Source organism: Adiantum capillus-veneris, chromosome 17, assembly GCF_014529385.1.
Source record: "Adiantum capillus-veneris isolate H3 chromosome 17, ASM1452938v2, whole genome shotgun sequence".
Classification (NCBI taxonomy): domain Eukaryota; kingdom Viridiplantae; phylum Streptophyta; class Polypodiopsida; order Polypodiales; family Pteridaceae; genus Adiantum; species Adiantum capillus-veneris.
The window spans coordinates 83,316,662-83,340,251 of NC_140947.1; the positions used below are offsets into that span (position 1 = coordinate 83,316,662).

The 23,590-nt window shown below is 44.0% G+C and overlaps 1 protein-coding gene across 8 annotated transcripts in view; it reads right to left on the reverse strand.

Moving 5' to 3' along the window:
* The window catches only part of LOC147437587 (uncharacterized), an 88,464-nt gene that overhangs the window by 37,484 nt on the left and 27,390 nt on the right, over positions 1-23,590 (reverse strand). For all 8 annotated transcript variants that reach the window (XR_015184895.1, XR_015184894.1, XR_015184893.1 and 5 more), the window contains exons 3-6: positions 14,127-14,300; positions 12,667-12,770; positions 12,495-12,564; positions 12,175-12,265 (exon numbers count right to left, since the gene is read on the reverse strand). Coding sequence is in view for 5 of the 8 variants with exons in the window: in XM_086487108.1 (XP_086343234.1) it covers positions 12,175-12,265; positions 12,495-12,564; positions 12,667-12,770; positions 14,127-14,300 (439 nt within the window). In the remaining 3 variants the exon portion in view is untranslated. The remainder of the gene's footprint in view (positions 1-12,174; positions 12,266-12,494; positions 12,565-12,666; positions 12,771-14,126; positions 14,301-23,590) is intronic.

Genomic DNA, 23,590 nt, shown 5'->3' on the forward strand with positions numbered 1-23,590 from the left:
TAAAGACAGCAGAAGCAGGTAAGGTAACATACGGGAAGTTACGACAGGTGGGGAATTCAATTCGGGAAACCACTGGGTGGACCGATCCAGTGGATTCTCTTTCGGTATATGCTTATATTGCTAAAGCTCAAGCCAATGAAGCTATGGTGGAAGAGAAGCGGAAAAGAGATGAAGAGGTGGCTGGGGCGTCAAAAAGACCGACGAGATCCAGCAATAAGAAAGAAGAAGGGCCAGCTCCTAAACTTGCTCCTGAGGTGGTTATGGAAAAGGCTCCGAAGGACAAGAAGCAAGGTAAGCCTAAAGGGCCCTCGTATAAACTCAAGTCTGATATTGAACTGGCTACAGATTTGAAGAACGTATCCTAAATAGTAAAGTGGAGCTCACCTTGGGGGATATCTTGGAATTGCTAAGCGCGAGTTCCACGAAGAGATCATCGACATTATAAAAAGAAAGCGGCAAGTACCGAGTGATCAAGAGTCAGATCCAGTTAAAAGCCAAGTGGTTCGTCACATTGAAGCAATTTTGGAAGATTATGAAGAGTATTTAGCAGATCTTGAAGAAGAAGAGCCAAAGCCTGTAGTGGTTTCAAGCCCGATTGTACCTGAGGTAAGAAATATGCATTTTAATGATGGTAAAGATGAAGAAGTTATACCCAAGAGTCACTTTTCGAGGACTCATTGGGCCAGAGCAACGACAGAAACAGTGGTAAAGCTTGGCGACATTGAGGAGCCGGTCTTAGCCCTCATAGACCATGGTTCGGAAATCAATCTCATGGCAAAGAATTTGCACCAAAAGGGGAAGTGGCCTATTAATGTAGATCACGGGTGGCGGATTCGAGCTGCCAACATGCTTCCTGGAGATCTTTACGGTGCATGCGCAAATGTTAAGGTAACTATTGGGGATGTCTGTGATGAGCAGAACATTTTTATACAGGAGCATTCCTCCTACCCATTGATTCTGGGACAACCCTACATTACGGCTGTGCGGATGGAAACTAAAGTGCTCGATGATGGCTCGGCCTATGCCAGGGTTCGAAGCCGAGATGGTAAGAAAGCGGTTCAATTTCTAACTATATGTGTTGATCATGCTAGAAACAAAGACAGTTTACGTGATCGTTCAATGCCAAAGATACATAAGGAGTTTAAAGAACAAAGATTTGCTCAGGATTTTCTTGGGGTGCCACTATAAAGTGGGACTATGGTGGTGCAAGTGAGGTGAAGTTCTCGCAAAGAGAAACCTTCTCTTCAGGATTTCTAGGGTTGACATCTGAGGGTTCAGTATCTTATAGGAAATTTAATGATTTAACTAAGTGGGAGAAACAATATGTTTCAAGCATTCAAAGTGACTTGCAGGGATGTGATGTGCTAGAACCGGATGATGTGATTTCACGAATCTTCGAAGAGATCTCTTATGTTGATACTATGTCAGAGCTTGAGGATATCAAGCAAAACAGGTTAGAAAGTGGAACTGAAGTTGTTAAAGTGCACTCAATGGACATATACAAGGCACTTATGCAGGATGACTTGGATAAAGAAGTTGAAGCAAAGGTAGAGACAAGTACAAGACAGTTGCAAAGAAAGTGAGACCTGTGGCTACACCTCTACCAGAGGGAAGCGATGAAGTAATTAAAGAAGCTTCTCGACAGCCTATGCTCAGAAATCCTAAGAACATTGGGCACAAATTCACTAAAGAGACATTGCAACAACTGAAGGTGGGAGAAGATGGTTTTCTCAACGAAGAGGAAATCAAGAGTTTTCAAGGTATGCTCGAAAAACATGGTAAAGCTTTTGCCTTTGAGCCAAGTGAGATTGGGTGTGTGGATCCAAGTGTTGTTGCACCTATGGTTATATTCACTGTTCCTCACATGCCATGGAGCTTACGTCCTATTCCAGTTCCTAAAGCTCACTTGCCAAAGCTTATCAATTTGCTTAATGAGAAGATACAAATGGGAATCTTGGAACCATCATGTGCGCCATACTCTAACCGATGGTTCACTGTTCCGAAGAAAAATGGTACTTTAAGGTTTATACAGGATATGCAGCCTGTTAATAAGGTAACAATCCGCAATGTGGGTACCGGCCCAATTGTGGATGAATTTGCTGAGGCTTTTGCAGGTAGGTCAATTTACTCTATGGGTGATCTTTATTCTGGATATGATCAATTTCAGTTAGCTTTGAAGAGCAGGGATCTTACTACGATGCGTACACCTCTCCGATTGGTAAGGATGTGCACTCTTGCCACAGGGTGCTACTAATTCTGTAGCTCATATGATGAACGGCATGAATAAGGTATTAAGGGACTTTATCCCACATGTTACTATGCCTTTCATTGATGATCTACCGATTAAGGGCTGTGAGGAAGGCTCGAAAGATGAGGTAAAAGATCATAGGGGGTGCCGACAGTTTGTTGCTCAACATATTGCTGACTGTGATGCTATTTTATCCAGGCTTGAAGAAGTTAACTTAACACTTTCAGGGCAAAAATCAACTTTTGATGCCAAAGAGGTTCTAATTGTAGGGCACATGTGCAGTCCAAAAGGTAGAAGGCCAAGTCCGGCTAAAGTTGAAGCTATTCAAAAGATGAAGGAAACGTGCTCTTCGGTTACTGAACTTCGTCGGTTTCTGGGTGCATGTGTTTTCTATCTTATTTGGCTGCCACATTTTGCTCATGTTGCAGAAGTGCTTTATCAACTGCTGAGAAAAGGTAAAAGATTTGTTTGGGAAGAAGTTCATACACAGGCTATCAGGAAATTAAAGAAGATGCTTCTTGAGGCTCCGACCTTGAGGAAAGTCGACTACAAATGCGGAAGGCCAATAATTTTAACGGTTGACACTAGCCCGATAGGTATTGGATGGGCTATAGGTCAAGATGATGAAGAAGGTAACAGGTATGAGGTTCGATTTGGAGCAAAAGTGCTCAATGCTCGCCAAAGAGGCTACCCACAGGTTAAGAGAGAACTTTGGGGCGTTGCTACTGCTCTAAGGTCTGATAAAGAATACTTTATTGGAGCTTCAGTCATGGTAGAAACAGATTGCTTGCCACTGATAGGGATGATTGCAAATTGCTCTACTCCGGATATTGCTATGCTACCATGGATAGCCTATATTAAGTCTCTTAATCCTGAATTTTGTCATGTTGCAGGTAGAGATAATCCTGTTGCAGATATGTTATCAAGAGCTAGATTTGAAGATGAAGAAGAGATGCTGACCACAAGTGATGATGTTGGCTTGAAGTTCTATTCGTCTTCTTATCTGCATGCAAATTGTGGAAATATTGCTAGAGGACGCTCGGATGCGGATTACTCTCCATCCAAGCCAGCCTCGAAGATAGCACGTTTAGCTACTGCGGCAGCATCTATTCTCTCTCTCTCCCCATGAGGATCGTCTCATGGAACGTGCAAGGATTAGGTGGGCCCCAGTTTCAACGTCAGAGGCGCCGACTGCGTCAGGAGCTTCAGTGTTGCCTCATGGGAGGAGAGATTGATCTCCTTATGCTACAGGAGCATCACCTGTGTGAGAGCCGCATTAGATGATGTGGTCAGCTCTTGCGTGGACGATATGACACTTTTTGGTCAGCTGCTTTTGGACCTTGAGGCATTTAAGGTGGGGTATGTATGACTATTGCGGATTCCTTGCAGCAATACTCCACGCTCTGTCTAAACCAACCCCCACTCACCCGAGGACGAAGGATGACCTTCGGGAGAGTGTGGGTGTCCCTAACCAGAATGCGAACTGAGGGAATACCGACCGCCTTGGCAGCTACTGGGGCTACCGTGCGAGGTGTCTCCAGGATAGTCCCAATCGTTGAGCCTATCCTGGACAAAAGTGGTAGGTACTCCCTCCGCAAACCTGAAAGCAGACGGAGATGGGAAGGTCTTCCTCCTCTACCAAAACATCTGAAGCAGGGTCAAAACAATGTCTCCACTGTTGAAAGTGGGCTCGAACTGCTCGGATGGTCAAAGGCTCAAGGCGATGACCTTGGACGCCATCTCGGAGCTCTCAAACTCGATCTGATAGTAGCCTCGTCCGAGGAACTGGACGTCCAAGATCTTGCCCACCTCTGCAAGAAGGCGGGCCTGGAGAAGGTCTCGCAGCTCTCCTCTGCTAGGTCTGGTGCCGAGAATCTTGCAGACGATGGAGGTTGCCTGGAGGCGCTCCACCTCTGCTGCGAGGCTCGCTTGCTCTGTCGGTGAAAGAGCAAGTCGGATGGTGGGCTCTACAGGGTCGGGCGAGGGGGCTTCTAAGGAGTCCCTCTGGGGCAGAGCATGAGTCTCCATTTGTGTCTGCTGCCGTGGAGAAGGGCGAGATGGCGAATGAGATAGTTGCTAGACCCTTGGGAGGCAAGAGCCCGCAACCATTGCTTACCAAACTCGGAATTTACATACTGGTTCTTCATGCTGTCAAGAGACACACCTTGAAGAGAAACTGTGGGTCTTGACTCAAGAGCTAGGATCTGTCCTTTGCGACTTAACGCATCTGCAACAGGGTTAGCTTTACCAGGCACATACTCAATCAAACCTCCAAATTGCTCAAAAAATTGTGACCACCATGCTCGGCGATCACTCCAATGTGCACTAGGTATAGGCTGGAGCGACTTGAGGACTTAAGTGATCTATGCGAACTGTGAACTCTCTACCATATAAAAAATGCTTCCAATGCTTAAGAGAGTGAATGACACATAGAAGTTCTTTGTCATAAACTGAATAGTTCTTTTTTGTACTATTCAATTTCCGACTAAGAAATGCATCTGGACAGCCATGTTGCTGAAGCACAGCACCTATGGCGACATTGCTCGCATCCGTCCATATCTCAAAGGGGTCATCCCAAGAGGCAAGGATAAGACACGGCGCTTCTATCACCGCAACCTTGAGAGCTGCGAAAGCCTCAATGGCTGCCTCGGGAAAATCCACGCGCTGTCAGCGAGTCTTTACCCCTTTCAAAACATCTTTCATGGGTACGGCAATGCATGCAAAATTCTCTATATGCGAACTATATGCTTGACATAAACCAAGAAAAGAATGCATATCATATGCACTTTTGGGCAAATCCCAATTACAAACCTGTTCCACCTTCACGAGATCTAGCTTGACGCCTTCTGCAGAAATGATATATCCCAGATAAGTAAAAACTCAAATTTCTTAGCTGCAATGTAAGCTCACACTCATCCAAACGGGTTAAAACCCTTTCTACATCCTTTTCATGTTGTTCCCACGATGCAAAAAAAATGAGAATATCATCGAGAAAGATGAACACACATACACCAACCATATCGCCAAAACGGCCTACCATAAGACGGTTAAATGTACCCACGGCACCTGTCAAGCCAAAAGGCATGACCACATACTCCCATTTCCCTCGCTCTGTGCGAAAAGCGGTCTTGTAGATGTCGCCTTTGAATACCCTTACCTGATGGTATCCACTTTTGAGATCGACCTTACTGAAAACCTTTGCCCCACTGAAGCCTATCGAGGATATACTCAATGTGAGGCATCGGAAACTTGTTCTTGACGGTCATCTTATTCAATGCCCTGTAATCTTAAATCAACACACAAACGAGACAAACCATCCTTCTTGCGAGCAAATAAGATAGGAGCAGCAAAAGGACTTACACTAGGACGTATGAATTCTCTCGCCACCAATTCTATGAGTTGCCTCTCTAACTCTTCTTCCTGAGTCTTGTTCAAAGGGTAGGGAATCTTACTGACTGGCTGTGTCCCCTCCGTGAGTTCAATGCGATGGACCTCCGGCCGCTCGGGAGGGAGACGGGGTGGAAGATCATCCTGCAAAAAGAGGTGCTTATACTTGGTAAACAAAGCTGAATACCTGTCTGGAGCTTTAATGCTCTGGGTAACTGGAGAGGCATAGATGAATGCCGCTTGTGCTCCTCTTCGTAATTCACGCTTCGCCTGCACATGAGAAATGAGAGGTAAAGAATGCAGACCCTCCTCACCACGAATGATCATGGGAGAATCACTTTTGGCATTTAGAGTGAGAGTATTGTCCGCCCAATCAATAAGAGGGTTATGCTCATGAAACCATCTACTGCCCAAAATCATATCGCATCCTGAGAAAGGAGACACAATAAATTTTCTATAGAAGGCAACTTGTTGAACAGTGAATAACACCTCAAGGCACTCTTACATAATGAGAGAGTCCATACTGGGAGCGAAGCCCGATACCTCGAGAGTTGTCATCTAGCTAACCTCTAGGCGGGCTCTCTCTACAAGAGACACCAATCACATCATGCATACTTCCTGAATCAAACAATATGACAAAACGTTGACCCTTCACATAACCATAACATTCAAAGGGAGACTCATCAATGTGTGTGTCAGAAACATGTGGAGACTCAAATTGGTTCATTAAAGTGCTTGTGGTAGTTGTCGGTGCTCTAGGTTCTTTAGGTGTTGTCGTCTTAGGACAAGCCTTCTTAATGTGACCCTTGACGTGACATTGATAACATCGACCTTCCTTAGCATAAATGACTTGTTCTTCTGCCGTTATGTATCCTCCTATAATTCCTTGTGCGGCTTTTTCATCCGGGGTTAGCTTAGGTTTAGCAAGTGCTTTAGCTTTACCCTTAGATTCATTTTGAGAGTTCTTTTCCGAAGGATTAGAGGAAGATTGGCTAGAAGAGTTGCCGTTCTTATCATTCTTACCATTCTTACCGTTCTATGGAATCTGAGAAATTTGAGAGGTATTGTGAGACGACTTGTTCTCCTTAGGCTTTCCTTTGTTGTGCTTCACATCCAACCCAAAAAGGAACGATTTTTTGCACTCATCATCCGATTTGCGTAACTAGGTGTCCAACTGCAAAACACAGTTAGAGAAAGACATGACTAGCATACCATTCTGCTTGAGATTGTGCCAATCTTCTTTCAGCCGCGCTAAGTACTGAGGTTGCATAAACCGCGCCTTGAGCTTGTCTTGGAAGTCCGCCCAATTGAAGGAAAGGGGCACGCCTATTTCGGCTTCCTCTAGGTGCACGGTCAATTGTGCCTTTTGCCATGCGTGATACCAATTAATGGCATCACCGGCAAGATACATGGCTGCCGTCAAAACTTTGCTATTTCCTGTTTTCTTAGTTGTCGCAAAGTAAGCATTAAATTGATGCAACCAAGAATGAATAACATTAGCATCCATCTTACCGTCATACTTACTGAACGTCAACTTCTCATTGACGGGGCTTTTGTTGGAGTCAGCATCTCGACTTGAGCTACCTGATGAACTGCCCACATCTTTGACCGGCTCCGACTTCGAGATGAGTACCTGTAGGACCAACTCTTGCATGCATTGGTCTCTCTGCGCCTCACATTCTACTTCCAAGGCCGCTCCTCTGTCTTCGGTCGCTATGCATTGGGCTTCGCGTGCTTGCTCACGCTCAAGCCCAATAGCTACCTTTCTTTCGTTGGCCGCCAAGCACACTTGCTCACGCTCACGCTCCAAAGCTACCCTTCGTTCTTCGGCCGCCAAGCGCGCTTGCTCACGCTCACACTCCAAGGCTGCCATAATTTCTTCGGCCGCCAAGCGCGCTTGCTCACGCTCACGCTCCAAGGCTGCCTTTCTTTCTTCGCGCTCGCGATCTAAGGCTGCCTTTCTTTCTTCAGCCGCCAAGTGCGCTTGCTCAAGCTCATGCTCCAAGGTTGCCTTTCTTTCTTCGCACTCGCTATCCAAGGTAGCGTGTTGCGCCTCTTGTTGTAGCATCATCGACTTGACCAAAGCCTCCATAGGATTTGGTGCAACGCGTGGCGTAGATGGGGAAGGGAGAGGGTCGGAAAAAGAATCCTCCTGGTGGTGAAAATTCTTCTTCACCACCTCCATGCTCATCCCCTTCACGCAAAGTATCTATTCAGCTTCGGGTGATGACCATACACTGAGATCTTGGGTACTTAAGTTCTCAAGGAACTTGGGTTCTTGAGGTTCTTGGGTTCTTGAGGTTCTTGAGTTCTTTAGCTTGCAATCGGTGTTTGAGAAGGCTTTTCTCTTACCCGAGCTCGACTCTTCCCTGCGAGTGCACCCCTTGGCAGACTTGCGCTCACACCAAGGTTGCTTTTTCCCACCTCACATCGATTGGCCGGCCGCTAATACACGGTCCGCTCTCAATGAGTGAAAAGAGGAACAAGGGGAGGCTGGACAAGCCCTTCTTTCTTAGGTTACCTGTCACTCTTCAAAAACATGATTAGAAATCGACACGCCCAAGTGGACTTGGGTTACGTGCGACCACAACAAGCAAAAAATTTTATGTGGTTCTTTTCTTGAGTGATACAGAACACTGCCAAAGCTCTGATACCAATGTAAGGTGCAACGGAAGTGAATGTTGACTTTGCTCAAGATGAGTTCTCCGAACTGTGCTCTAGGGTTCCTTTTACTTACGGAAAGATTGTTCCTTTATTGACAGAGTGCAATAATCACAAACAAAGTGAATGCTACTGTGAAAGAAGGTGCTGAGAGAGAGAGAGAGAGAGAGAAGAATTCGACACCAGACGGTTCTCAAACCCTCCTCCCAAGGCCCCCCTCTCTATGGCGAGAGAGATCTATGCTATTGATTGCACAAATCTGATACAATGGTCTAGATGCAATGGACTTGCCGACGATGTCGACGACAATGATGACGACGACGAGGACAGGCTGATATCTGAAAACGCTAGGACTGAACTGCTGAAATCTGCAAAACGCTGACTTCCTGTTGATCTCTGACACTATGTCGGCGAGGACGGCGATTGCGACGACGCGACGACGATACACTGAAAACGCAAATGCTGAAATCTGCGGACAGCGGGCTGAATCTGAAAACGTTGGCTGCTCTGACGGTACAGTGAGGATCTGCTGCACGTAGGTGAGATCTGCAAGGCTAAGGGCTGAATCTGGGGTGTCTTAGTGCTGAAAACTGAAAACGCTGATGTGTTGGGTTGATCTGACGCCGGAATCTGCAAACGCTAGGCTGAATCTGCAAACAAAGAACGCCAGGCTGATCTATAGCAAAAACGCTAGGCTTGATCTGTAGCAAAAACGCTAGGCTTGATCTGTAGCCAAAAACGCTATCTGCTTTGTTGGCTAGAAACGCTAGGCCTCCTGTCGGTCTTGCTGAGAAGGTGCACTGCAAGTTGCTGGAACTTCTTTTGTCTCTTCTGCTAGAAAGTGCTAGCGCTAGGTATCTTATGTAGTGACTTAGCAAATTTGCCCTACTCACTTTTCCAACAAAGTCACTTATTAAATAATAAGTGAAAAATAAGTAAATTGGAAAAATGGGTGCTATGCACTGTAAAATGCTCATGATGGGTACTGAATGTCATGCTGTGTGCAACCAGAGGATATGCAACTACTCTTAAGTGCTTGGACATGCACGGCCTGCTCACATGCTCACAAAGGTGCCAAAACACTTCCTAAGCTGACCTCAACCCGAGACCTGTCCACATGCACATAGGGTTAGATGTGCACATGACAACATGTCTCCTACTTTTTATAGCACACAAATGATTCATGTTTTTCCTTGGTCTCTAAGAAACGAGTATCAAAGTTTAATAAGGCATCAATGTCTTGTTTGGGTAGAAATTCCAGACTTTCCTAGAACTTGGAAACAATTATTGCATGTTATAGCTACGACACTAGGAAAGGTTATATGTCCTCCTAAATTGGATGCAAACACCAACAACTTTGCATATTGTGCATACCCTATTATTGGTCATTGAAGTTAAAGTTTGCAGGAGCATGTTTTAAATGTGGAAAATTTGGTCATATGCAATCTAAATGTTCCCACTGATGAGCTAACCTCGGTACCAAGGATAAGGCCAAGTGAATCTCCCATGCAATCTATGCCACACGTTGACAAAGGTAGAGGCAAGCAATCCCAGGCTCCTCAATCAATTCAAAATGTAAATTCTAAAGGCAAATATCTACAAGTTGACTCATTTGAAGCTTGGCAAAAACCTAGAGTTCGAACTTTGAGGACATGCAATCTCAAGAAACTTCCTACCACCTGTTCTGAATGAATTTCATCTGCTATCTTAGATAATAAGGCTTTAGTTGAAGCTTAGAGTAAAGTGATTGCATTTTCATGACCAATTGTAGATACTCCTTTTGAACCGTCTTCCTCTTGAAATGTTGCACTTGATGGAGATGTGTCATGGGCACAACTTGATAATTAGATTTTTCTTATTCGTTGGCCATGTATATATATCCCTTTGTACATATGCATCAACCATTGAAGTGCATGCATACAATGTGCGAGGTTTATGCAACCATGATAAATGGAAGCTCACTTGGCAAAATGTATATACACGCAAAGCAGACAGTTATTTTATAAGAGCATAGACAACATGCCTTTGTTGGTCAATCTTCTCACTTTGCGGGGTTTAAAATTATGTATGCCAGTTGTTCAGGGTATTCCGAAGTTGCAATTCTCATGAGACAAGATTTGAATCATGTCGTCGCTTTCAATGATCCACTGGGGTAGATGGATGGTAAAACAATGTCTCATTCAAGGTCAAATTTATGAATTTGTCGGTATATATGCTTATATTGCTTCTATGCAAAGAACTCAGCTTTGGAATGACCTTTTGCATTACCCTTGGTCCCATAATGCTTTTCTAGCAAGATATTTTAATGATGATCCATTACTTGATGATAATACTTCTGGCCTTTCCCATATGCTCGCTAGAGAAAGAAAAGCATGGAGCAACTTTACATCTGTAACATCGTCTTTGGATTTATGGTTGCATACAAAGCCACATGTCTCGAGATTTTTTTCGCATGCAGGAATCATCTCTTGCAGAGAAAAATTAGACCATTGGTATATGTTAAATGCATTGCAATGTGATAATTTTGTATGCAAGATGTGGATGAACTACTCATTGCAATTATCAGATCATAGTCCTCAATGGTTGGGTCTCTACTTCAATATGCCAATGGATGATCTGCCTCTCCAAAGGAGGAGGTTATTGCATGTAAATCATGCTTATTTATCGCATGAAGGTTTCAAATAGATGGCAGAAGCAATAATTGTCCCTTTGGTAAATCAAATAAGTCTTAATCGTGATATTGCTTGGTTTTGTTTTGTGATGTGAATGCAATCTGTCATTGAAGATTATGGGAAGTGGTAAATTGAGTCAATCGCAAGCTAAGGAAATGGCAGATCAGAGCAAGACTCCATTCATGGATAAAGGTTGTTCCTCAAAAATATTCACAAAAGCCTACGTCAATCCAGACAAGATGAATCAATAAAGCGAATCAAGCTGGAAAATGGAAAATGGACGGCTAATAAGAATCAAGCTTTTTCAGCCCATTACAAAGCTTTATTTGTGACTCTTTTAGTTCCAAATTAGCATATTTTACATGTTAGGGGACTGCTGATGGCTTAGGTTCAACCTATTCTCTCAGATGAGGAGGCTTTCATGCTGAATTTTGCAAGAATGGCTTCAATCTTGCTGAATACCACCAAAGGTAGGCCATAGGTGGCAAGTAAACCAGAATAAGGCTGAAGGCACTCATAAATCTAAGCAAGCTAGTATAATGTGGCTTCAAGCCATGGGGAGGAGCAAAACTATCAAACTATATACAAAAACAAAAAAAACAAGAGGGAAAAACACTACTAAAGAGCGTAAAAGTGCCAAACCCAGTAAAGGAGAGAGGGTTCAATGAAAGCTTCTGAAAGGAAGGCCCCTAACAGGATCCAAAACAGAAGTATTGCCCACGTCAAAAAGGCAAATCCTAAAAAAGGCTGCACCACAACTACGTACCAACAGCCAGAATGTTTAGATTGTATTGTTGAGCAAATAATCAAGTGCAACTCTGACAGGCTTGACTTCCTTTGTTTACATTGTGTATCATGCCAGAATGTTTAGATTGTATTCTTGAGCAAATAATCAAGTGCAACTCTGACAGGCTTGACTTCCTTTGTTTACATTGTGTATCATGCCAGAATCTAGAAATAAACCTATTTAATCTGTATGTTTTCTGGTAACCTATTCTAATGTGCTTTATGTGTGATTCCAAATGCATCTCTCTGGGCTTAAAAGATTATTTCAAAGCATCTGTTCTTGGCCAAATATCATGAACGCTAATTTTTGGACTGTATGTATGTCACATTGAACTTACTATTAAACAAAAAAGTTAAGCAAGAGCTTATGTAATCATTAAAAATAAAAATATTGATTGATTTCTTAACAAAAGGTGGCACCTAGCATTGGTATGTATCTCTACAGCGTCGACAGTCCCAGAATTCAGTAGATTAGAGACATCTTTGGAGTTTCTTGTGTAAGAATTTGCACCTACAAAACACCAGCATCAAGTCTATGACCCATAACACCACATAAAATAGCATTCAAAGCCTCTCTAAGAAAGATATACTGACATCTGCAGAGGTCAAAGACCAAAGCAAGTACAAGCCAATAGTGCAGTCTCTCGTTAACAGTACACCCACTCAAGGAAGTACAGTAAGAAACAGCTAAATGCCTAAAGTCCCTGAACTGTAAAATGGGTTGAAAATTAAGAATATACCAATAAGTCCCAGTGGGCAGACTGAAATACATCTTCCACATCCATAGCAGCGATCATTGAGCACTCCACCCTGTTTGAGAGACAAAGTCATCAATTCTTAGGCAGTCAGATACCCATGAAGCAGCAACTAACCTAGAAAAAGGTATCTGCAGAAAAAAATCAGACACGCTACCGTAAGGGATGTGCCAAGTGAGGCTGAAAGCATGATTGCTGAAGCAGGACATATGTGTTCGCAAGGCCGAGCACAACTTGTAGGGCATCTACTGGGGTCAAATACTTCAAAACAACAATGGCATCATTTAATAAATCTCATATTCGAAAAAGTCTTGAACAGTGTGCACTTGACTGAGAATGCACCTGCATATAAACGTTCAGAACTCTTTTTTCTTTCTCAAGATTTCTTGTCTGAAAGCACAAGGACGGGACAATTACAGCCACGTAGTCAAGCAAAGCCCATTAAATGGATTTCAGGCACATCCACGGCTCATACACAAGTCTCAAATTTTCTCAAGTGTGACAAGCTGCGCTTGGAACACAACAAACAATTGGCCCAAACTAGACTGTGTAATTCTGATAATGAAGCACAGTTTTGAATGACAAAGACAATAGTGATTTCTACAGTTTTCAAAAAATTCAAATGACTCTGTATAGGCATCAATTGAGACACATTGTTTCGAGTTTTTATGAGCCATAATCATAGAGCACACTCATATTTTGAATCTTCCACATACAGCCAGAGGATACAAAACATGAACATTCTGTCTCCTATTTTTGGACAAGGGGGTTTTCCAGAAGATGTTTGTGATCCCAAATATATGACAAAAACCAAATGCATAGTGCATAATTTATGAACCAGTAAAACATAGAATAATAGAAATGCACTTGCAAGAATACAAGTTGAGATGCTTGCTACATAGCATTGCACAGGCCCAGGGCAAAGCCACATTCAAATGCTGGAAATTTTAGAAGATCAAATGTAGATTTGAAGTTTTCCCTGGATTTTCTTTCTACTGTTCAAATCAATCTAACTGAGATAAAGGCCTAGATATCTCTTCCCTTGCAGTACTCTTCCCTTGTTTAGGCCAGCCCCTGCAAAGCTCATTGGCCATGAAACTTACCAAAAGGGTGGACACTTCAGAGCTAGAAAATGTTGAAGGAGAATTTTGCTCCAGTCTTCATTTATTTTTGCTGCATGCACAGCCATTTTACAGAGCGATAGCTCCTTAACCTTGTTTTAGGTCATTGCCTACCAAATTACAAAAATATTGACACCATTGGCGCTTCGGGTACATTCTATTGGGCTCTTTGTGCAGAAACAAGCCTAGAAGTGGCAGATTCTTTAGAGTGGTTTCAACCTTAAAAAACAGCTATGGCCAATTACATAATTAAAATGAAAGCTGCAAGCCTTCTCAGAGGCTTTCAACACTAGATAGACAAAAAGCACTGTATTTAGATGCCTGCCAAGCTGAATGCTGCCTCAACACAAACATTATAGAATGAAAAGTTAGCAGCACGAGTTCTTTATAAGATGACCATCATGCAAATTCATCAGAACAATTCAAGCTTGGTAGCAAAAGAAGATCGTCATGGTTGCAGTAAGTCCAAGATTTGAGTTTAAAAAGAGATACGCACCAGCTTTCCGAAAATGGACATCCTCGTCATCATTGATGCTAACCATAATCCAAGGTTTATGCACAGGTAATACTCCAGATGGATAGAGGGTAACAGCTATTCCAGTAGCTGCATCTACACCTTCCCTCACAGCCTTTACAACACTTGGATCCGCCGCACAATCAATGCAATCGACTGCAAATCAATAAAATGAAAAAACAAGTAAATTTGAAATAGTTCTCTCTCTCTCTCTCTCTCTCTCTCTCTCTCTCTCTCTCTCTCTCTCTCTCTCTCTCTCTCTCTCTCAGACGGATGGGGGAACATGGAGAAACCTCTTGTCTCTATGATCTCGCGGCTCATTAGAGCCAAGGCATCAGTACCACGGGCCATTATCCGAGCAGAGCTAGCGGCCCCCCCACTTGTGGTGGAGGCGCTCACCAGATCAGTCTCCTTCATAAACCGCACATGGGAACTTCTTAGAGACAGATATGCTCGCATAGCACTTGAATCCTCTTGACAGTTAGCCATACAAGGAGATACAACATGCTGGTATGGGGAGATGACATCATGGTTTCAGGCACATGGGTTCAGCATAGACCGGCTGCCACCATTCCATTACTCATTGGATGCACCATCTCTCACTCTTACACAGTCAGAGATCACCAAGCTCATACGCCAAGACCTGACCCAGCTAGACACCAGGAGGACATGGATACAACCAACACAAGAATTGGGCACGAAGATGGCCTTCTACAGAGACCACCTTCTCCAGCTTACGGAAGATGGTTTTGTGGCGAGACCGAGATACATGGATACCCACTTGTCTCATGGGATACGATGTGCTATTGGCCAGTTACGCACATCTTCTCACCGGTTGCGGATTGAGACTGGGAGATACAGCGGAGTACCAGCAGAGGACAGGGCATGCCCCTTGTGTAACATGGAACCTAAGACAGAGCTACACTATACATGTCGCTGCCCCGTCTACTACGAGATAAGAGGCCGCTTCCATTGCTTGTTCAGAGAAAGTTTTGGACCACTCTCAAGAGTCATGGGATACGAAGATCAGAGATGTCTGTGTTTGTTCTTGCTCGAGCTGCACAGACACAGAGATAGCCTGATGAATGGCGAGGCTAGCCAGTCTAAAAGACGCATCACAGACTTCTTCAGAGCAGACACGGGACAGCCGCAAGAGCCACTCCCACAGCAGAGCTCCCCCTCGTCTCACACCAGAGGCACACTGATTGACCGAGTGATTGAACTGGGGAAATCCAGGCGCCCGCAATTGCGAAGAACTACACAGCATCGACGAAGGCTACGACAGAAAATTCGGAGCACGCTGGCCAGGCATGCACGACGCCCGGTCAGACTACTAACCATGGAGGAAATTGATGAGATTCGCCAACGACCGATGCTAGATCTCTTGTGATTTAGCTATCCCAACAAGCCGTCCATTTTTTGCTTAGTTTTTTGCTTGGTTCACATCGATCAACTTAGGACCCCATAGTATATATCTTTGTTTTGTACTGTTGTTAGGTTATTTTGTTACTCTGACTTTGTATCAGATCCACCACTTTGTAACTTTCCGGTCTCATAGGTCATTATGGCCTTTTGAAGACGTTAATATAACATTTCATTTCATTTCATCTCTCTCTCTCTCTCTCTCTCTCTCTCTCTCTCTCTCTCTCTCTCTCTCTCTCTCTCTCTCTCTCTCTCTCCGTCAGATAGATCTTTAAGGTCTCTGGAATAGTTTCCTACGACCTTAAAATCCTCTTCTTCTCAGGTGTGTGTGTGTGCGCACGCGCGTCACTAGTAATTAATCAAATCGATTTACAAAAGTGGGTGGTGGACCTGATTACAATGCCAATAGGTGTTTGACAAATGAGATACATTGTTCTTGCCAGAGAAGATCTTACTAACCAAGTTGAAAGCAGAGCTTTGCGTACCAAAGCTACCAGTTCAGTATGCAAGTTCTTGCTTGAAGATGTGATTTTCAGGTACGGATGTGCTAGTAAAATTACTGCTGATAGAGGAGAACTGGATGCACATGAAGCTCAAGAGTTCTTTGCTCGATTGGACATTAAATTGGCTCTCACTACAACATACAATCTAGAGGGTAATGGTAATAGTGAAAGAGGGCATCCGCCTATTGTTCAAGCTTTAGCAAAGGCATGCCAAGGACATATTGGTGATTGGTGTTAAAGTTACACCACCGTTGCTTCGCCATTTTGTACGGCTAGTGATTGTCCCGGGTTGGCCAGCCATCGCACATCATGTAGATTGCATGGGCGGACACTTCACTATCACAATTGGCCTAAACTCTTACCATTCGCCTTGTGGACTGATCGTACTACACAGTTCTATTACAGGTTTTATGCCATTTGAGCTAATGTATGGGCAAAACCCCATTATGCCTACAGAGGAGGCGGTTATGTCTTGGACTATAATGCCATGGGAAGAGGGTATGTCTACAGAGATTTGCTTGCTCTTTGTATTCGCCAACTTGAGAGGCGTCAAGAAGACATCGAGCAGGCTAAAGTGAAGCTTAAGGAGGCAAGGTTGAAGAATAATGCAGCACTCAATGGAAAGCACAGACTACAACTTCATGCATGAGGATTGGGTACTTGTTATGACAGTAGTCCGGAGAATCAGTTTACTGCTATACGAAAGATGGTTAAAAGATGGTTTGGACCGTATGTGGTACTTCATGCTTATGATAATGCGACATATAAGTTATGTGAGCTTGATGGCACTGTGCTCAAGGTGCCTATTGCAAGAAAAAGAATTAAGTTGTTCAAGAAGCGAGAAGGCGAGATTGTTCTTCAAGATCTTAGTTCAGATCAACCTCCAGAAGACAATGATATGTATGCATCGGACGATGTGTCTAATGATGCTTTTGATAATGCTGATTAAGTGCAGTTGGCACAGATCGGAGGCTGTGCAATTTCAGAGGGGGTGGATTTCGTGCAGCTCCACTTCCCTGATGGGAAAAGGATCATTAGGATGCACATTGTGCTTGATTGAAGTCTGCATGATTGTTGATCAGTGGTCAAGGCTTGATAACCAATCAGCTTGAATAGCCTCATCAATCTCTCTCATACGGACAGCTACTCCTTTGCGGATCCCGTAGGTGGCACCAATAACTTGTGCACCGACCAAAGAAGCACCTGACCAACGGCATAAAGAGCCAATTGGCCCGTCATCCCATCTAGACCATCTAGCCAAACCCCACAGGAGAGGTATGTGACAAAGCATGGTGCAAAAGCAATTTCCAAGGCTTAGCCCCAGGAAACAATCCGCCTACTATGAGCTTGACAAGAAATACATTGCTTTGCATCTCTAGATCAATAATCCCCAAGCTTCCCTCCTCTCTAGGCAGAATGATTATATCCCGATGGACTCGTGACCGTGTGTTAGTAGATCCATCTAGGCCACCCCACAGAAAGTTACACACAAGGCGCTTCAATCGCGCCATGATGCCAGAGTGAAGAGTCATGCAAAATGTGGTGAACCAAGCCGTCGCAAGAAGAACCTGATTCACCACAAAAGTTCCGCCAGCCAAAGACAAATGTAAGGATGACCAATGGCAAAGTTTCTTCCTAATAGACTATAGTACGGGCGCAAACTGCTGCTCAACTGACACATCAATGCCAACATGGAAACCTAGATATCTACAACTCTGTCCTCTAGGTAGCCAAGTGTAATTATATTGCATCCCATTGATAATCCTCATCAACTCCTACACAAAAACCGAAAGACTTGTGCCAATTGATGAATTGATGAGAGCACCACTGGCCAAGAAACAACAATAAGTCCCAAGGATCTCTCCACACTGGAAGTGGAAGTGAGGATAGACAGAGAGACTATCTTGCAATCATCCAACATTATTGAATTTCCTCCTACAATCCATGAATCCACACATGGAGCACATCTACTAGCTGCCATTATAACCAAAACCGTGCGTTGTGCAGGTGCATCGATTGGTGCATAAATTGCCATAAACCCAACAGGTATCCCTCCGATCTATTGAGAGAGCCAGATAGCTCTGCCTGGAAGCAAAGAACCATAGTGAGACATGAGGCAGCCATCTAGGGCCCACAAGGATACATACAGACCCACTAACGTGCATGGTGCCAACTGCAAGCTCCCAGAACGTGAAAGATGCACCAGGGAGGAGCTCACAACATGGCTAGAATGTGCCAAGAAGAGCTTGTGCTCCTACACAAGAAGAATATCCACATCATCACCAACAAGCCTGTGCAAATTCTATCACAAAAGAAGCTTCCTCATACCACTGAACTGGTATGATATAAACCATTAGCATTCCATGTGACAATGTGTAGCTCCATAACAGCACGATAAGTACTATGAGACTGAAGAACAATGTGATACTACATCTAATGCCCAGATTATTGCGTCGAGACCAAACAACCAAAGATACAGCATTGACATGCGGTGGTGAGGGCCATAGAAGTCTCCCTGAAACCCAAGACCCAGTACTCCGATACCACGTTGAATAATAGGTTAGTCTGGACCTCCCTGAGAGAGTCACAGGATACTCCCAAGAAGCGTCAACAAAAAAAACTAGTGGCCAGCAGAAACAGCCCTCTGTATCATCTAGCCACTGTATGGCTCCACTGCATTGTGGAAACTGTGAGGGAAGAGGATGTGATACTCCTCCACACATCCCCTCCCCTTATGCAACAATACATATTCAATAGCCACATCTGTCCTCATCCCTCCATCTCACCCTCTCTCATCTCTCTATACTTCTTAAAGCAGCCCCATGCAAGTACAAACTCAAAGCATCTTGTGGCTTTCCTCGTCAATCTAGAATAAATATCCTTCTTGTTTCTTAGCATTGATCTATTTGTAACAGACTTGGACACTCCAAGTCGAGAATCTACCACGACACCACAAAAGATCACTTCAAAACAGTTCACAGTTCACAATTGATTCGACACTGGCCCGGCGGAGTTCCGTGCCTAGAGATATTGGCCTCAAAGACTGGCGCCCCTTTCTGTATTTCTTTTTCTATTAATCTCTGTTCAAAGTACAAGAGTGCGGGCAGGCGCTCACACTCAGACTCTACGTCCAGATGCTCTGAGTTATGAGGCCCTGCCTGCTTATTTAAAAGTACAAGGGATGCCAAAAGCAGAGCCCCAAAAGCTTCTCATAAAAAGCTGGCCATAAAAAACTGTCCTTAAAGCAACTTTCAATTTTTACCTTTCACAAGCCCTCTTATGGTATTTTAAAGCAAGGCTTAAAAATTTACGTAGCTTTCTCTCTCTTAGGCTTTAATAAAATAAAGCAAGCCCAAGAAAAACCCCAGCATAAGCTTTCAGCCTGAATCGCGTAGCCAAAAAAAAAAAACTCTCTTTCGCTGCGTAGACCAAATTCAGCCATGCGATGCTTTTGCTGGCCTGTCTGTACGCAGCAGCCACGTCATGCATTTCCGCGTGGGGCTCTCTGAAGGTTTGAGTGTGTGTGTGTGTATTGAGCATGCCACGTCACTAGGTTGTGGCATACCCCCCTCTTGAAAGCATTATAATCGCCCTCGATTACGCCTGCAAAACAGACAGAAGCCATAGACTGTCGTAGCAGTACCGACGCACTAGGAACATGTATCAATAGACAGTCACATCACAGGACATCACTTGACATCACATGACAAATCACATTCAACATTCATTCGGATCTTAGACCATGATTTATCGGCAATGCAGTTAGTAATCGCCACTCGGGACCTCATAGATGCCTGATTGACTAACCCCTATTGCAACCGTGTCTATTCGAGATCATTTAGACCAAAATGCTACAGTCATTTTGTCTATTAGTTCCTGCACTTAAAAACAAGTCAAGAACAAATCAGTTTCATATTCAGGAATTCCATTTCATAAAGTCATACAGCAGAATATTGTCAACTCTCAGTATCCCTGAAGCTCAAAGAGACATCAGTGACTCTAGTATTCTAAAATCGAGGCGTTTGTTGACAAAGGAGCGGAGTAACTTCCCTCTTGTGCAAACCCACTGCAATGATCTCCGGCCAAGCGCAGAATTTAGAATAGACTATGCTAAACCAAAAGCTTCAAGGTAAAGGTTCACAATCTGAGAAGTATCTGCTAGGTCCTCCTCCTCCATCCACTTCGCATCCAATGCAGGATAGTTCTTGAATTTAACCAAGAACCGCCTTCTGACTTTTCCCTTATTTTTTATGTCCTTATGTGCCAATATCTGTTCAAGAACAAGGATCTCCTCGTTTTCTTCCACTTCGGGTTGCTCATCAGGCTCCCCATCTTCAAGCACATCACCTTTAAAAGGTTTCAAAAGACCCACATGAAATGCATTGTGAATCCTTCAAGTGTCAGGCAGTTTCAGTCGAAAGGAGACATCATTGATCTTTTTGAAGATCTGGAAAGGTCCATAGTATCTCATACTAAGCTTTGGAAAAAGCCTCTCGTTTCCCTTTTCTTTCTCAAGCGTGCCTTCTCACAACGCAATCATCCTCCTTCAATTTCAAATCGCGACGATGGCGATCCGCTGCCTTTTTCTGTCTTTCCTAAGATTTTTGCAAAGCCTCGCGGACCTTGGCAAAAGCCATGTCTAAGTCGCGCGTATACTCATCAGCTTCAAAACTCTTATCTTTCATGCTTAGGAAGGGTGGAACCTTCGCAGCACCTTCAATAATCTCAAATGGCGCCTTTCCCGTCAAAGAGTGTATCGTATTGTTGTAGGCAAATTCCACCAAAGGTAGATACTTTTCCCATTGAGTCTTCTGATCCGAGATATAAGACTTCAATAAATCTAAAACCACTAAATTGGCAATCTCAGATTGCTTGTCAATCTGCGGGTGGAAAGAAGATGAGAACTGCAACCACGTGCCAATGTTCTCCCAAATTGCCTTCCAAAGCAAACTCGTAAATTTGGGGTCCCTGTCGGAGACAATCGTCTCAGGCATGCCATGTAATCTGAAAATCTGGGCCACAAACAGTCTAGCTAAGTGGTCCGGCTTGACTGTTTTCTTCACTGGAATGAAATGAGCTTGCTTGCTAAATCTGTCAATAACAGTCCTGATACCATCGTGACCACTCTGTGTTTTCGGGAGATCAAAATGAAATCCATTGCAATACTTTCCCAGGTGCGGGTGGGTATGGGCAAAGGCTGTAACAATCCCTGTGCTTTATGCGTGTCAAACTTGACCTTCTGGCATACCAAGCAACTGCGCACAAACTCGTCCACATCCTTCTTGAGTCTCGACCAAAAGAAGTCTCTCTCTACCCCTTTCATGGTGGTAGCAATGCCATGGTGACCCGTAAAAGGCGGACAGTGGCATTTAGTCATAACATTTTCCCTCAACGGTTGTGTAACGCACAACATGGTTTTCCTCATCAAGTAGCCATCCCGAATGGAATATCCCGCTACTGTCTCTCCATCCCGTATCCGTGTTAAAACGTCTGCAAAATCCGTACCTGTGGCATACTGGTCGACCATGTCCTCGAAGCTCCTATGATGTATCGCGGAAATTGCCTGAACCAACGGCTTCCGAGACAAAGCATATGCCACCAAATTCTTATGTCCCTGTACATGGACAATCTGGAAGTAAAACTGTGACAAGATGTTCGCCCACCGCATCTGCTTTTCCGATAGCTGCTTCTGTGACAAGAAGTAGCGTAAACTCTGATGGTCTGTAAAGACAGTAAAATCCACTCCGAGTAGGTAATGTCGCCACTGAGTAAGAGCATGGATAACCGCCAAAAGCTCTTTCTCATAAATTTGTGCTCTCAATTCCGGCCTTGAGAACAATCGGCTCTCGTAAGCAATGACATGGCCTTCTTGCATTAAGACCGCACCCAGACTACGAACACAAGCATCACAATATACTTCAAATGACTTCTGCAAGTCCGGCAAAGTCAAAACTAGTCCCGTAGTCAATTTCTCTTTTAGTGTCTGAAAGGCAGTCACCTCTATGGGTCCCAACGAGAAAGAGACTCCTTTCTGTGTCAAGATATGCAAAGGGGAAGCAACCTCTGCAACCTCTGCAACCTCTGTAATACGAGCACAATCCCAAGAAGCTTCTAACTTCATGGACATTCTTCAAATCGGGCCAATCACGGATAGTCTCTATCTTGGCTGGATCCATCTGCAATTCTGCTGTTGAGACAATGTGTCCCAAAAAGTGTATCTCTGGTAGGAAAAATTCACTTTTCTTTGCATTAATCACTAACTTGTGATCTCGTAATACCTGATAGACTTGAAGCAGATGATCTCTATGTTCAGCCTCATCCTTGGAGAAAACAATGATGTCGTCAAAGAAAGTGCCAACAAATAGTCTGTACTCTCTAAAAATCTTGTCCATCATCCGGTTAAATGTCGCACAAGTGGTTAAGCCAAAAGGCATCACCAAAAACTCAAATAACCCAACAGTCGTCCGAAAGGCTGTCTAGTAGACATCTCCCAGCACGATTCGGATCTGATGATATCCACTTCTCAAGTCGATCCTGCTAAAGCATGAGGATCCCTGAAGTCGGTCAAGTATATCATCGATTCTGGGAATCGGAAATCTGTTCTTGACGGTGACTTTGTTGAGAGCTCTATAATCGATGCACATTCTCCAAGATCTGTCTTTCTTCAAAACCAACAACACTGGAGAGCAGTATGGTGAAGTACTAGGCTGGACAAGACCCTTTTCCAAGAGGTCTTTCACTTGGTTCATAATCTCTTCGTTCTGGGCTCGGCTCACACGGTAAGGTGGCCGGTTCAGTGATGTGCTTCCAGGTATCAGATCAATGGTATGATCTTCAGGACGAGCAGGTGGTAACTCGCTTGGCAGGCCTTCTGAGAAGCAATCGGCATGAGAGTGGAGAAAATCTTGGCGTTCTTTATCAAGTTCAGACATATTTGTCCTATCCTCATCGCTCAACTCTTTCAAAAAGATCAAGTAAACAAACAAACTGGATTTCATTAATTTGGAAATGGCCGAAGCCAATACAATAGGGATAGACTCGCCCTTAAGTTTAATATCAAGTATAATGGTTCTGCCCTTCTCTGTGGTCAATGTTGCTTTCCTCGCCCGATAGTCGACCATGGCGTTGTTCTTATGGTACCAGGGAATTCCCAAGAGGACATCACAACCTTCCAAAGGCATTATACGTCCCTGCCGGGTGCCGCTAAAACTGCCTCCGCAAGTGGTCCCATCCGATCGGGAGTGATCTCAAGCCGCGCAGTCAATTCCGGTGAAATAAAATTGGCCTTGGCTCCTCCATCAAAGAAGATCACGGCTTCTTGATCTTTCACTTTGCCTCAAGCTCGGCAAAGTTTTGTACTCTTGTCTGACGTGCTGGGATCGGTACCCACGCAATCTGGAACCAGTCCTGTTTTCATCTTGCCTTTTCTTTCTCATTCCTCAGCTGCTCTCAAACTCTCAAGCCTTCCATCATCCTTGTCGTTGTGTTCTTTGTGTGCCTTTTTAGGCCACTTCGCGGAGA